This window comes from Neodiprion virginianus, chromosome 6 (genome assembly GCF_021901495.1).
Source record: "Neodiprion virginianus isolate iyNeoVirg1 chromosome 6, iyNeoVirg1.1, whole genome shotgun sequence".
NCBI lineage: Eukaryota > Metazoa > Arthropoda > Insecta > Hymenoptera > Diprionidae > Neodiprion > Neodiprion virginianus.
In genome coordinates this window covers 5,272,885-5,289,237 of record NC_060882.1, presented here as the reverse complement: position 1 = coordinate 5,289,237, position 16,353 = coordinate 5,272,885, and the positions used below count along the sequence as shown (strand labels likewise).

Below are 16,353 nucleotides of genomic sequence, written 5' to 3'. Positions count from 1 at the left end.
TTCTAAGTTTTCGTTTCCTCGTAGTCCTCCCCCCCAGTCATTTTCCTCTTTCTAACTTTTGATTTTACCATTCCGTATACGCAATTTTATACATGTATAAAGAGCTTATATATTTATATAAAACATACACTCGCGTACGCGTACGCACATGTACGTGTATATAATATGTACAGATGCGAAAGTGACATAATTTTCTACGTCACGCACGTGCATACACATACACAAACGTAAACGCATAGTAAATATAATATAGGATATATTCGCTCGGCACGAGTCGCGGAGCAGATGTGAGAGGGGCTGACGCACAACCCTCTACCTTTAGCTAGATTTACATAACGTAATAATCTTACGTAGTTATTGTAGGTATGGATATATACATGCGTGTCGAGTTGCATAATATGTATGTACCTACGTATATTATAATACGATTATTATAATAGTTATACAATTCTACAGTGATTTTTGCGATTCTTAATTTTGTGAATTCATAATTACTCAGCAAACTCGAGGCGACGATTATAATTATACCTGACCCGCATCTCGAGCTGTACAATATAATTTTGTTTCATATATTCATTATTATTCGCTTGTTATCGTCATTTATCCTATTACCATTATCATTATCATCATTGTTATTACTATCATTATTTATTCCTAAGAAACGTCTACGTTCAACATAGCCAGCTTTCTCTCCGACCTGACAATCCACTTCCTTATACTTCCAGTACACCTATAATCCGTCGAACCTCACATATGCTTATCATATATGTATATGTATACATATAATAAGAGTTCGTTCGAAGGACCCGCGGCTTTGTCGTGCATAAATTTTATTTGCGGTATTCGTAATATTTTGTTTATTCGCAATAGAAAAAGAAAAAAGAAAAGAAAAAACCTCGTCACGTATTTCGTATTCGACAGAGAAAAACAAATTTTCTTTTCATCCCGCATCCCGTGGCTGTGAGATGCGGTATGTACTCAATTTATAAACACAATATACGCGACCGAGGTAAACTAGTTACGCAATACTTACGTTACATTTTACAGAAGACGAGAACGAAAAGCCAATGAAACGTTTCGGGGATAAACCAGTGCTTGAATTCTCGATTGATCAAAAGATTTCTTCGCTTGTTTTAACGATAAATAGAAAGAATGAAGCAAGAGAAAAACAAAAAAAAATTCAAAATTAAATACTACACAGATAAATTATAGGCGAGAAAATATCATTGTATGTGTATGATGTATGTATACCATTTCCTGTTTGGCATCGGCAGTTTAGATAAAATTTAGCTGACGATGTGTGTACGTGTGAAGTTTTAATTTGCGTGCAGAGATTGTTGGCGAAGAAGAGGAGAGAAAAAAAAAAGAAAAGAAAATTAATAATAATAATAGTGATAAAAAAATTTAAAAAGAAAACAAATTAATTTCGCAATGTGTTCGTTTATGCTTCGTTTACATGCACACGCGCACGTCATTCTTTCTTTTATTTTTTCTCTCTATTTTTTGTTTTATTCTTTGTGTACACAATAAATGTTGTACTGTATTATTTTATACTTAATGTAATCGTATTTTGAACATCCGGCCGCGTGTACCGCAACACACGAATTATCCAATTATAACCACCGCGGATTTAAAGCTGATGAATTAATCAGATAAAAATAAGTGGCTAGAGAGTAATAAAATTTGAAAGATTTAAATAAAATTAAATAAAGTCGCAAAACAATTGACGGAAAAAAAACATGTAAAATTAAAAAAAAAAAAAAAAAACAGTTACAATCTGAGTTACATGTATCAACAAGCAAATAAGAATACGTTTTTTCATCTTGGTCTATACACGTAGCGAACGAGTTACTTAAAACCGTTTCCCAATGTAATTGTGCGTGAGTTTCTTCGTTTTCATTATTTCATGCGTATTCTGTATTCGTATATTACACGATGTGTCACAAGTATCATACGGCCTAAATTTGGGATTTTAAATATCATACCCGTGACGGTGTAACCCCACAAACAATTAGCTTGTACAACTATTACCGATTAAAAAATATTAAAATCTAGACTAATTATAATATAATCGATCGATTTAATTGATTTACAATATACATATACATTATAAATATGTGTATAGACTGATATAATATACGATTTTGCGTATGCAAAAGTGATGCGGATATTTTATTTTATCGTATTTTTTTCTCTCTTTTTCTAAGATCTGACACATGTAGTAAAACCGACATCGGAACACGGTAGAACTTCCGTTTATCCGAAGTAACATGGAGAGAGGATTTCCCGGATAATGCGGAACCTCGGTTAATCGAAGGCTTGGCTAAGCGAGGTTATATTGTATAAAAATTTTAATCCGGTAATCAGAAAGAAACTATATCCCGCATTTGTTACACCATCGAGTGTGTGTATGGGCGTGAATAAAATACATGCAGGGTTTAAAGCGTTTAAAGCGATACGGAGCAATAGCGCTAAAACTATTGTTGATGTTTAAAATAGTTTGAGAGAAAAGTTGCATTGTTCGAGAAGGTCGTCGTACGGGACTATCGTAATTTTTTTCGGCCAAGGCGCCAAAGCTACGTCACGAGGTCAACGTTCCACTTTTTTAAATCAAACCGTGCATTTTATTTATTTCAAATAATTGTTTTGTTTTTTGTCCGTGACAAAATTATTGACGTAGAGACGAGTTCATTGATCTATAATACAAGGTCATTTTGTTCACGAAAAGTACGAAGGGTACGGAAATAGTCGAAAAATCAAGACAAGTCACGAGTGATGTTTTTGGCGAAAAGTTGACAGGACGAGCCGGCCCTGCGGCTTGTCCACCTCGTTCGCCAGATTTGACATCACTGGATTTCTTTTTACGGGACTTTGTGAAGAAATATTTCGATTGACCCAACGAAAACGTATGTAAATCGTTTAAAAGTGACTATTTTCAGACTTTGCCCGATTAGAAATAACCTTGTATCATAGACCAATGAACTCGTCGTTACGTCGGTAACGATGTCATTAGAACAAAGAATAAACGGCTAGATTTGAAAAAGTGGAGCTGAACTTGAAGTGGTTTTGTCTCCTAGATCGAAAAAATAACGATTATCCTGCACGACGTTCCTCTCGAACAATACAACTTACTTTCAAAACTTTTTTCTTTTTCTTTCTTTCCGATATCACCAATAGTTGGGAGTGCCATTGCTCTGTAAAACTTTAAATGTCCCACCCTCTACGTACCTACGTGAGTATACATGACATATACCTGGATGTTAGTGTAGCTACGTGTACACAGTATACGGGCGATGACGACGATGATGACGACGATGTCGGTTCTGCTAAAGCTGGTGGTGGTGGTGGTGGTGCTGCAGGCTTCCCGGAAGTGAAAAATTAGTCGACAACTGTATCCGGTTGATTTACGACTCCATCATCGTATACACAAGTTTCGTGTATACCTATATATACGTGGATAAACGTGTATGCAGGGATCATGTTATACGTAGGTATAATAGGTGTACATTATCGTAGGTAGCACAGCGCACGAATACACATACCTATACGCATAGGACATAGACGTAACGATCACGCCAAGTTTTACACACGTGTCATATTTTTTTGTCAACATTTTCCATGTCCGCGTTATTCTCAGTTCGTAAAACACACAAAATGTCGCCGATATAATTGTAAATATAAGAATTTCACCTGCCGCGGGTCGGTATAAATACTGAACGATTATTCGCAAATCTAACGTCTCTCCCTCTCTCTATTTCTTAACACACATGTGTTTTCCCCTACTTTTATAGGTAGACGTACACGTGTATGTAACACCTCGGGGTTATATGTCGGGTGCAGATACCGCGTATTGGGTATATTTGTCACGCGTAACGTTATTATCGTTGTTGTTGCTGTTACTTTTATCGTTATTATTATTATTATTATTATTATTATTATTATTATTATTATTATTATTTACTAGCTTCTCCTTCTCTCGTTGCCATCCGCGCATTGTCATACCGTCATCTTTGCCGGCTCGTGGTAAGTGTGTATAAAACTCGTTTATCGACTAGAGAATTTGGAAGAGTTTCTTTAATTCTACCATCAACTGCCAATCCGTTTTGTGCAAATCGTCCCTGAAGTAATCCTTGCACGCGTCGATACTCTGTCTGCTTATCTGTAACAGAAATGTGAGGAGAAAATTAAATTCAATATTTTTCCCGTATAAGAATGCTTGATCCTTGTAAGTAAAAGAGAAGGGAGTAATAATCATGTAGAACTGTAATTCAACGACGGGAGAAAAATATACTCCTTCATTTTCCGGCGGCCCTCGTGTACACTGTATACATACATTAGCCGCTGCAGCTCTGCACAGGGCGGAAGTTGAGTCGACTGGATTTATAAAGAGAAGAATCGTACAGCCCGAGAGGCGAATAAAATTGACTGCCATGGAGCGATGAGAGGGGCAGAGGGGAAGAGAAAGACAAAGAGAGCGTGAGAGGCTGGGGACAAAAGCAAGAAAAAATGGTGGGAGAAATTCTGATACATGTATAGAAATGAAGGATAAACCGTTCGTGGATTAGATACAATATATAGCATGAGGATAAATTTGAGAAAAATGAGTCTTGAATGACGATTACTTGTGAAGATAAAGCATATTAAACGTTACGACAATATATATATATATATATATATATATATATATATATATATATATATATATATATATATATATATTTACATACATATTTTTTCCTTGTTCTCTGAGGGAAATTTTTGCAAGCAGTATAGATTTCTACATCGATTTTTTCATTCGTAAATCAAACGACTGTTTATCATCGTTCTATCAGATACGTAACGCGGTTAATAAATGCCAATTTGCGATAAGAGTTTGAATCGCGTTTGCCATAGCAATTATTATACGTATAATATTCATGTGTAAATTTAGAAATACATATACAATATACATATATGTACATAAAGAAAAGATAAGACAAAATGTGAAGTGCAGTTTTTCCTCAACGTTTATTTAAATTGGCTGTACATTAGGAGGCGTAAACCGATTCAATGTATGCGTGGTTAAACTCAAGCTCACGAAGCGGGAGGCGACAAAATGACGTACGTGATAAAGGAAAACTGAATATAGAATAGAAATGTGTGCAAGGTGAGAATAAGATATTTATTGGTGAAAGGATCGGCTTTGTCGGGCCGCCTCGAGTCGCGTAGGTATTACGATACCTCCTATTATAATAATAATAAAGGGGGGAGGGGGGGCTGATTTCGATAAGTGAAAGATAAGAAAAAGAAGGGAGGGAGAAAAAAGGAAGCCCGACCAGCCTCATGAATGAATGCATCGAGGTAGATCCGAAAGAGCTGCATGGCGGTAGGAACGCGTGTCCCGTAAGCCGTGAAGGAAGAATTTCCGTGAATACCGGAAGTGCCCATGGATGCGCCGGAAGACAGAGTCTCTAGGCAAAAAAGGAAGAAGGAGATAGATAGGGTGGACGGTGGAGACCGCAGGTGGTCACCGGACGTCGAATCTTCTTCCTTCCTCCGCTCGGCGAGTCCTTGCATACCAAATGCGTTTAACGCACAAAACGCAGCCCTGCCTCAAACACCCAACTGCAGGGACAAAGACCGTTCATGGATGAAGAATCCCTGAAGTTTGAAATCGAATTTCGTTCTATAGATATCCTCGTTCGTTCTCGTGTAAAAAAAAATATTCGACCGTTGACGGGTTTGATCCGGGCGACGAGGAACCTCGAAGAAGCAGGAAATGGTAAGAAGTAGAAAAAAACTGGGTTACACGTGTCACGTGACGTCCTCGGCTCGTCGCTATGGGAACCAGTGACGTCATCTCTGCCCCAATGACCCAATTCTTTCGAGGGTTGATTCCGAGTCCCGAGTTGTAGGAGTTGAATTTTGAAATCTCACAAGGAGATTGTCGGACCCGAAACTCCGTCAAACTCCTAGGATCGTTTCCTTGGTATAAAATATGTAACCTGTGATATCCACACAGTTCCATGTTTTCACGGAGGATAAAATTGATAATATCGTGAATTTGATGGGTGGAATTGCCGTGAAAAATTAAACCTGTTTTGTATTTTTCCCTTGAATATCAATTTTCGAGATCTCAGTTGAAGTTTCAATGACTAGAATCTTATAGATTCAATTGTAAAAAAGAGGACGTATCATTACCTCGGATCTGTGGTAAAAGGGATAGAACTACGGTAGATAGAACAATAGATCAGAAGTCGGCGTTGTATTTTGAAACCAAGAAACATCTTTAAACGTTAAGCAAAATCCACGAACCGGAGAGGTCCGATACTCTCGTCGTCGGGTGAAACACGTATACCGGAAGTGACTCTGTACCTGCACCGTCGGTAAAACGGCGCATTAAAGTCAAGAAATCATAAGATCTAGTTGGCTGATCGATGATAAATGTAGCGTATCAGAGGATACGCGATACGACGCAAGTTCGGCAACCGGATTTCGGAGAGTAAAGAGAAAAAAGCCCGAGATCAAACCGAGGCGTGTTTCCTGTCCGCAGATGGTGCCGGTTTACGCTATGCAGCTATTACACGCTCGCCTCATTCACCGTCGTATATACACACATACATATACACGTATGTATGAAATATATGCCTACAGCCGGACCGGCGTCAAGCGAGGTGGACGATTATTACGTGACATATCGTACGCAACGTTTCTCTCTTTTCATTCGCTCCAAATTGTACGTACCTACATACGCGCGCAAGCGGGAACAAACGAACGGACGAATGAATGAATGAATGAGCGAATGAATGAATGAATAAACGAATGAATTGCCCTCGCAATAATGTATTTTTCCACGCCGATGTACGTTATTCGGGTTGCACACAGACGCACAACAGTCCCGCTTTTATAGATCCGGACTACGACAGGCATGAGCAAAGGTACAGATTACACGCACACCGATAACGGGAGCTTGCTGTAGCGAAGTTTGGTTCGGCTCGAGTATTTTCATTGAGGGCAACGCTGACCTGATTCTGTCGGTTCCGGGGCGTTGCCAGGGGGATGAATGACGTCAGACGTGTCCCCGTTTCTCGACTGTATGGGTGTGTCTGTTTACGGGTGCCTGCAACATCCCCCTAGAACCTCCGGACCAGGAGCATCGAACTCCGGGAATCCCGGAGGCTTGCCGTACGAACGGGGATATTATAAGATGACACGTTTTTCCCCCATCAAATTGGGCCAAGAAAATATTAGATCGTAGATGTTGCGCTTTTCAGGTCGGGAAATCAGATAAAGGGGCGAAAATATCTAGGTTGGAAGTTTTCTGTACTTGATGAGAAAAAGGACGAATCATTACCTGCGTATCTGTGTACTGAACAAATTTGGTAAAATCGTTTTTGTTCCCTCAGCGTACTTTAAAATGCAAGAACCACCAAATTGTGAAATATATATATATATACGTATAAATAAAAGAAATCGTTTAAGTACTAGAATTCCACAAAATTTACATTAGGTAGGTATCTAAAGCCCCTTATTTTCGCATATTTCGAACTATCCAAAAAACGTAATAAAAATTAAAACTATATCCTCAAGTATCGCTGAAACAAAAAATAACAGATGTTGAACTAATAGCCGTTAATTTCGAAAAACTTCCCTGACCTCTACGTACAGAAAAATATTTCCGCAACTTTCGAAACTTTACGAGTTTACGATAATTTCGAGTAGGTTCTACCGAATTTCTGAATATTTTTCACTAAAGCCCACCCGTTAGATATTCGTTCGTGTCGTCATCCCCCATCTTGACCCAGTTAGTTGGGAGAAAAGCTCGTGAATGAAACGGAGCTTTCGTTTATAACGCACGTACGTATAGGTATAGAAGAGTAAAATCATCGTCGTCGTCGTCGATATCAACATCACCATCATAATAATCATAATAATCATAATAATCATCATCATCAGCAGCAGCAACCGCCTCGCGAAACTGGGTTACGAGCTGACGGTGCTCGTATCCATCCCCGGGTATCGAGGCAGCTTCCGAATTAATACCTACACGTCACAGGGCCAAAGTTTGCCGCTCGCGAACGATCCGACCGCAGACTTTTTGGAGGCCGTCGCGGGGTCGTCGGGGGGGGGGAGGTTTCGGGGTTTCACTCCGGCGTTCGATCTCTCGTCAATGAGGAGAGGAAAACCCGGGGAGGGCGAGGCGCCCGACTGACTGTTCGTCTGTCCGATGAATGAACGACCGAACGAGTAAACGAAATCGGAGACTGCTGGTCCGTTTCGCGGTGCCTGAGAGCGGCATATATATATATTTTTTTTTTCGTTCTTCAACAAGATTGCAGAACTTTTATACACACACGTAACGTTTCTAGGAAAAATCATCACCCCGTGTGACGCAACGTTTATTTTTATACCCATCTCGAGACCGTCGTCATGAACATGAATTCCGTCACTGCCGGTCGGTTATTGCGGTTCGGAATGACGGTTAGATCATCGCGATTTTGCTTACGGGGTAGGTGGTACGTACGCGGATCGAACGAATCATAAATAAAGCGTATAACAATCACGCTGGATGATTAATTCGTCGCGTTGAGAGGGATGGCTGGATCTTGTACGAGCACGGCTAATCGCTATCGCGACTAATTAGCAATTGTAGTTTGATTGCGATAAACGCGACATGCCGTGGAAAGAAACCGATCGAAAAAGGAAGGAAGCTGACGCTGCGTGGGCGCGACATTGTTTATTATGCAAACAAGCCCCGTGGTCGCGTGTTTTACTTGAATATACTTACCGCCGCTGAAACCCGGGGCTTCTAAGCACGAGACGCGTTCGAGGCCCGTGTTCAGGGCGCGGTGTCCGCACCCTGGGTGCCTAGATTACCAGGGGCGGGTCCCATTACGCGAATTGACCGACCTCGCCCCGTTCTAGCGGGGAAACGCCTTGAAACGGAAAACGCGATAACGTCCCGTGTGAGTTTTTTCGTTTCATGCCCGTTACTCGCTTGTCAATTTGCAAATTGACCCGCCAAGATAAAATTATAGAGAAGACCGTGAAACATCGCTGTACAATTAAAGATATGCGAGAGTGACGGGAATGGGTGAAAACTTATGCCCGTAACGATGCCGTGCAACAAATGCTGATGCGGCATTACTGTTGTTATTTGGGTAAATTTCATTCAAAAAATTTTCAAACACTTCGTGGAGTTTCTTAGTCGTGGAAATGGGGCCTCTTGGTGCCATTCTTCGTGCGAAATAAAGACCATTTTTTCATATTTTACAATATGAGAAAGAGCTTTTTCTGCGATCCCTAAACAGTACCCTGATATTTTTTTAAAGATCGTTGGACCTCATTTTGCAAGCAAAATATCACTTCTAGGGTGAATTTCACCTTGTACGACTGTTACATGCGATTCTGCCGGAGCGTTATACCGACTAGAATTAAGCAACGTTTAAACAACTATAACGCGAATATTATTATGTTATTATATTATTGTAGAGAATTCGAATTGGGCTGAATTGGCTCAGGCACCTTTAGCCGAGACTGTCGTAGGTGAACGGTAGCATCTGATTATACATACACCGTTCGAACCGATCGTTATAAATATCATTGCGATATGCGGTAGACGCGTGAATGCGTATACGCGCATGTAACAAGTGTGCGTGATGCATACACGTGCATATAAGTTATCGATTGCAGAACTATCGGATCGGAGAGACGAGGTCGTCCGGCGGTTTCGATAACCGAGTAAAACGCGAGTATATTACATCTATGATAACATTTCCTAGGCACCTCTCACCGTATCTATGCAACAACAATAATACACGCCTTTTTACCCTCGTCAAATCTGCGCGAACACCCACACGAAAATACTTACGTGTATATATATATATATATATGTATATGTGTGTATATATATAAAAACACAAGCTGCATCTATATATGTATACGTCTAGTTTTCTGCTTCATACTATAAATACTTATAATGTTACATGTGAGTGTTGCAGCGATATTAACCCTTTGAGTCATAGTAGTAAGTATTCATAACAACTATTTTATATCCATTTTTTATATGTTTAGAGAACTTTGAAAACATATTTCTTTGCGGTGTATTGATATTTGTGATGATATACTGATAGGTTTTCAATGCTCTAGAGTAATGGTTGCGACGTAATGTAAATTATTACTGTTAGAAAACTTACCTCTCTACACATGCACACGTTTTAAATAAATTACAAGTTTTTGAGGTCGCTGATCTCAATCTCAAAACCGGTTTTCAAAATTCAAGACGCTGGATTCGATATTACAAATGAAAATTTCGAATTCGATCTAATTCGGAGACAAAAAAAACTCTGTCCTGGAGTTTTTGGGACCGGTGATTGCGAATCTGAAGTCAGATTTTGAAAATTCAGTACGGCGACTCTAATCAGCGAGCCTGAAAATCCCTGCATAGAGTTGTTTGACCGTATTCGACGAAATTTGAAGTCTACGTTCACCGTATTACATCCAGCATCTTGAATTTTCGAAATCTGATATAATATTCGTAACGAGCGACCTTAAAAACCATAAAATACTATCCTGTTATAAAAGTTGGACTCGACACACGAAAGAGTGAACGAAGGGCGCTTTCACCAAAGGATAAAATGGAGGAAGAATTTCGGATTGATTCGCAAAGATAAGGCCCCGCTGCACCTGCACCTTACACCTATACCCATCCATCCAATCGCCCGCATAACCACGTGCTCATAGACACGAAGACCCGCATCCCGTCTAGCCGTCCCCGGAAACCGCAGTCTCCTGCAGCTTCCGTAGCGATCGTTATCTCGTCTAGGGACGAATCGAGGGTCGAGAAAGAAAGAAAGCAAAAGAAAAAAAAAAAAAAATAAGCAGGGAGAAGAATGTAAAAAAAAAATGATGCGTGTAGTTGAAAATTTCAACGTAGACAATCCGTCGCTGTAGTTAGTTAGCCGCACGTTCTCTCGGGACATAACCAAGACGAAGAATAAAAAGACGTTGTTGTGACAATTGCAGCAAGGGTTATACAGGCAGGTACGTGCGGCTGTTTCACAATCGTATAAGAGGAGTGAAAATGATCCGAACGTGTCGGTTGCACCGGTATCGAAACTCGAGACTTGCACTCAGGTATAACACGCGTCTCGTCGGTAGTATAAAGAGAGAAAATTGGAGAGACACGGCGCTGCGGCGTGGGCCCCGTGAACCGTTTTCATTAATAAAATACGCTCTCGCCTACCCAGCGACAGCGGCCTTTATACGTTGCGTTTGCCCACCATTTAACCACCCACAGGGATCCCCTACCTACGCTGAAAATGCCAAGGTAGAAAAGACGACGATGCTGCGGAGGCAAAAGACGTTGTCCGTATTACACGCTGTTGCGTACACACACGCGCGCGTATACACGCACACCTATGCATACTCTCTGCGTCGCATACGTCGTTTGTGCGTCGACGTTGCAGCAAAGCGAAAGGATCGAGATAACGAGTCGCACAGTTTCCTATCCGACAACGAGCCGAGTTCTTTCTTTCATCGGTATAGATCGGTTGTGATATTGATGCCTAGATACAGGCGATACATCGCGTATACGTACGATTGGAATAGGTGAAATTTACGCTAAGCTATTCGACGAAGACGACGACGCGTAAAATGTTACAAGAGAAAAGGTCGCGCGCCAAGGTTCCGTACACCATCACTAATTCTCCTCGCGTTCCCGGTTTCCCACGTCTTTCAAATGTCCAAATACCTGTCCGCCTCCGTGCGTTAAAGTAAGAAAAAGAAAAAAAGAAAAAGCATATATATAAAAAAATATGTCAAGTACCTATCGCGCTTTTTAGGCAATTTCGAATCACGCAAACGGATAAATAAAAAAAGGAAATTGATAATTTGTTTTTTTTTTTAATTTTCGCTCCCTAGTTTTTGGTGAAATTCATTTCTCTTTCCTTAACGGACTGATATTACACAGTAAACTCGACTTATAACGTACGAATTTGCGGAATTCGTTGCACAAAGACATGTTCTCTCTCTCTCTCTCTCTCTCTCTCCCTCTCTTAATACGTGGTTACATATATTCCGCACCAGCAATTACGGTTGAAAAATAATCCGTCGTGAATTTACGTCTATACGTATAACGTTCCGCGTTATGTATATATATACCGTGCACGGTGAAACGACCGGAACCGGCAGTCCCGATGTGGAGCATTAAGAGACGAACATAAATTAGTCGCACACACGGAGTCGTGCGTGTGCGTGTATGCAGCAGTTACACAGCCATAACGGTGCGAACACGAAGGGAACGCGTTTCAGGAGTGGTTCAGAGCTGCCGCCGCCGCCGCCGCCGCCGCCGCCATTGACTCCGTTCATTGACGAATTTCAATGAATGAGCCCCGAGCGCATGGGCCGCTCCCCCCTTCTTCCTCCCTTAACCTCTTTTCCCCCGACACCCACGCTCGGCTGAACTCGGTTACGCTCGGCTAGTTCCGTGGAGGGGTTCCCGCGCCTCGGGGAGGAGGATCGGTTGCCCAGCTCCCACGGCGACGTGCCTGCCTCCGACTTCGTTGATGTGGACGTCGATTCGAGGCGACGATGCGCGCAAAATGCAGGTAAAAATCGTGAGGGAGGGTTCGAGGGTGGAGGGACTCGGTCGACGAGTCGAGAGTCGTTATAAATTTCGTATTCGACGAATGAGTGGGGCAACAGGGTGCTCCTTGTTTAGTCTGTGGTGACGATTTTTTACGAGCCACCCCCGAAGTCAACTTTAAATAATTCAAAAGCGATTCCTTTATTTTTTCAGACTTTTGTTTCAACTCTAACCTGTGCCTGATTTCCCCGTTTGAAATACGAGTGTTTCGGACACGTTCTCGGCATATATTTTATTGTAAGAGCAATAATATATACATGATTTTTTTTTTTTATCCATTTATAAAAAGTTCAATTTGCCTATATATTGCCTGGTACAATGATGTGAATTTTTTTTCTCGGACAGTAGCACTGATGTCCACTAAAATCTCGCAATGATAAATTTTTCTCGACCATTATTACTCTTGTACAGTAAAATATATACTGAGAATGTGTCCGAAACACGGGAATTTTAAATGTAGAAATCCTCACTATCACAGGCACGGGTTAGGGTTAAGATAAAAGTCTGAAAACATTTAGAAGTACTTTTTTTTTTTTCTTTTTTTCTTTCAAACAATTTAAAGGGCACGCAGGCTTGTTTTTGATTATTCTATGTTCTATTACCTTACTGACGAGGAAATCCTTCTCGTCGAAGTGTCGGCCAAACATCTTCGGCGCTTCGCCGGGAACCGGTTCAATTTTCACACAAACTTCTTGCCCCTTTCTCGCCGTTTCAACGGACTTGTGATTGTACTCGATACTGGTGACAATCCCGAGCTCGACGAACTGGAACAAACCAGAAAACGTTGTCACGCTTTTTAAACAATTGCAGAGATTTACGACCATGTCGTTAGGTGTTACATGTTTAATAAGGTTATGTATGCGATAGAAGTGAATTCGCTAAATTTCTATATTTCTTAAACAGACACACACGCACATATACTCGTACGCATACTCCCGCAGAGAGAAAATGCCGAAAGTAAATTGTCGCCACGTGTAGCCGCCGGTATCCTTCAAAGGACGCAGGACACCCAAGGGCGGAAAAAATTGTCCCAAACGGTGTTGGGCACGTGGCTCCGATATCCTTACAGTGCGTACCGAAAAGCACCGCAATTAGCCACGAGGGCGTAATGGCGCAATTGCCTGGCGCATAATTGATACTACACGTTATGCCAATGGTACAGGCACTCGATACCACATGCACGCGCGTATGTGTGCATCTATGTATAGAAGAGCCGAGTGTCTCGACCGGATCTTGCGCGCATGTATGCATGTACATATACATATATGTATACTATATATACACACAACGAGAGAATATCCTCGCTTATACAGGCTTTTCTTTACGCGATGAAAAATATTTCCCACGACGTTGGTACGCGGACACGGACGCTGATGCCAGATGTCGTCAACGTGATCGACGCTGCGTACAACGAGGAACCTGCAGCTGGTCGAAGACCGATCCAATTCCATCCCAAGTACCACTCACATCGCGCGGTACGACAATTTGGCAAGTGTAAAGAAATTGGAGATAAACCGAGAGAAATTTGTTAGTTTCGGTTACCGCTCAGTCCTTGACTATTCTCATTTTAAAATGAAAATTAGTTTTATAGATCTTGCCGGAAAGTCTAGTATCCGTAGAGTTAAGAGGCAAATTGGCACGCGACCGAGGGTGTGCGGCTAGACGCATATCAGACGCTCGCGCACCTTCGGTGCACGTAGCTACGTGTAACGCGTATGATCCGTGCGACGTTAAAGACTCGATCGAGTGCCGGTGCAGGTTCGCGGGGGCAAAGCCTACGTACCGGCGAGCCGATCCCACGTGGCCCACGCCCCTCGTTTCACCTGGTCGTACGTTGCGATACCTACGCGTTTCCCGAGTAACACGACATCGCCTTACCACCCACCGTATAAGCTGCATCTTATCCGCGGTAAGCGCTTTCCTTTCCTTTCCTTCCCCGAAAAGTTCTCCGCATTATATCCAAACTGCGACGTTGCAACGATATAATAATATAGCCGCGGAGAGTCGGGGCTACGCATCGCGTAACGCACCGTTCGTTGGATGTTCGCGCTATTTCATCCAACGTCAAGCTACTCTCGAAGGGCGGGGAACGACGACGAGAGAAGAAGAGAAGGAGAGACACGGACCGAGAATCGGATACGTAGTCTCTACGACAACCGTTCGTCCAAGTCCTTCTCGTCACGGGGGGTCCGAGAGCCGGGGGCGTGGGTTGTAAATTTGTTTTGTCACACCGGGGGTAGGTGTAAGGTGGAGTGTGTACACAGCCGCGTGATAAAGGTGCCAAGCTACCCGAGTAGTTGGTTATACGAGGCAATGTCTGGACGGACTGGGGTTATTGGTACGTTCCGAGGCCCTCCCGAGTCAAGTGTATTTATTATCCACCTACCCAGAGGTGTAACTAACAATAAGCTAGAGGATCGATCGATCGATAGCCTCTCGTTTCGTCGATAACTCCTCACCGCAGCGTCGCTGGTAGAGAATATACGCGATTACAGATACTACGATATACGATAACGAATAAATAAAAAATAAATTTGATAAATTGCAACGTTTTTTTTTGTTTTTTTCTTTATTTTTTGCTTTTTTTTCTCAAACAACAAACACACAAAGGCACTGCGGTCCCCTGCCTACGCGTCCGGACCCACGGTAGGAGGGATATGACCATTTTGGGCCGAGGGCGGCCCAGGCAGCCCGGGCACCCGTTAACTTTGGTTAAATTCGTCGTGTATCCGCGGCTGCACCTGTATATGGCGATACGTGGAGCGACCGCCCGGCCCCCGAGTGAGAACGGCGGGGGAGTAAGAGAGGACCCGGGGGACTCTCTTCTCTCTGGACCGCCGGGAGACGACCCTCTTCAGACGGACGACCGTCGGCGCATCGCGTGGGTTTAGGAGTCGGGCAGAACACGGACAACATCCGGTCGGCCATTGTCCATTCGGACGATAATCGAGGCTTAGTTATAGTCACTGCCCACGGAGATCGGTCCCCGAGTGAAGGAACGAGCCGAACGGGTGTAACGTGATTTTAAATTAGCTGCTCCTTCTTCTTCTTCTTCTTCTTCTACTACGGCTTCTTATTTTTCTCATTTTGCCTCAGCCTCCGGTCCGCCGGTGCAGTTGAATCGAATGCGCATCCCGTCAATCGAAGAAAGGATTATATACCCACCCGGAGGTGTATACGTGTGTATGTGGATACAAAAATACGTACGTACATAGGTATATAAACACATAACGTGTGTGTATACCTTGCACCTATGGATTACGGACCGGCTATACCTGTCCTTCTCTTGCATCTGTAGTTATAGGTGGGTATACAGGTACCTACTCGAGTAGATGGTACCGTACATTCGGACGAAGAATAAATACCTACCTGTCTCTACCTACACGTTCCCGCGATTGCGAAGCAGGAAATTGAATATTATTGTTTATATAGTTGAAAAAAGGAAGAAAAAACAAAAAAAAAAAAATTAAAAATTATTATTTACATATTAAAGATCAGGCGTGCGGAGACGAAAAAATGTTCGCGGCAATTTCTTCTTTTCTTTTTTCCACTTAAGAAATTTCGTGAAAGTATAAACGTTGTCGGGTACGAATAGTTTCCGTTTTGCGGTTTCACGATTTTCTGGGAATAAACTATTGCCAAGTCATATTGTAACTCGAATTGATATTGAAAATATCGTAACTGTAATATTACACACACACACATATATATATATATATATATATATA

General features: G+C 42.0%; 1 protein-coding gene across 1 annotated transcript in view; it reads right to left on the bottom strand.

The window, feature by feature from the left end:
* Positions 1–239: 239 nt before the first annotated feature.
* The window catches only part of LOC124307539 (eukaryotic translation initiation factor 5B), a 55,152-nt gene continuing 39,038 nt past the window's right edge, over positions 240–16,353 (bottom strand). Inside the window, exons 17-18 of the mRNA XM_046769313.1 lie at positions 13,228–13,389; positions 240–4,159 (exon numbers count right to left, since the gene is read on the bottom strand). Of these exons, the coding sequence (XP_046625269.1) occupies positions 4,052–4,159; positions 13,228–13,389 (270 nt within the window). The 3' untranslated portion in view covers positions 240–4,051. The remainder of the gene's footprint in view (positions 4,160–13,227; positions 13,390–16,353) is intronic.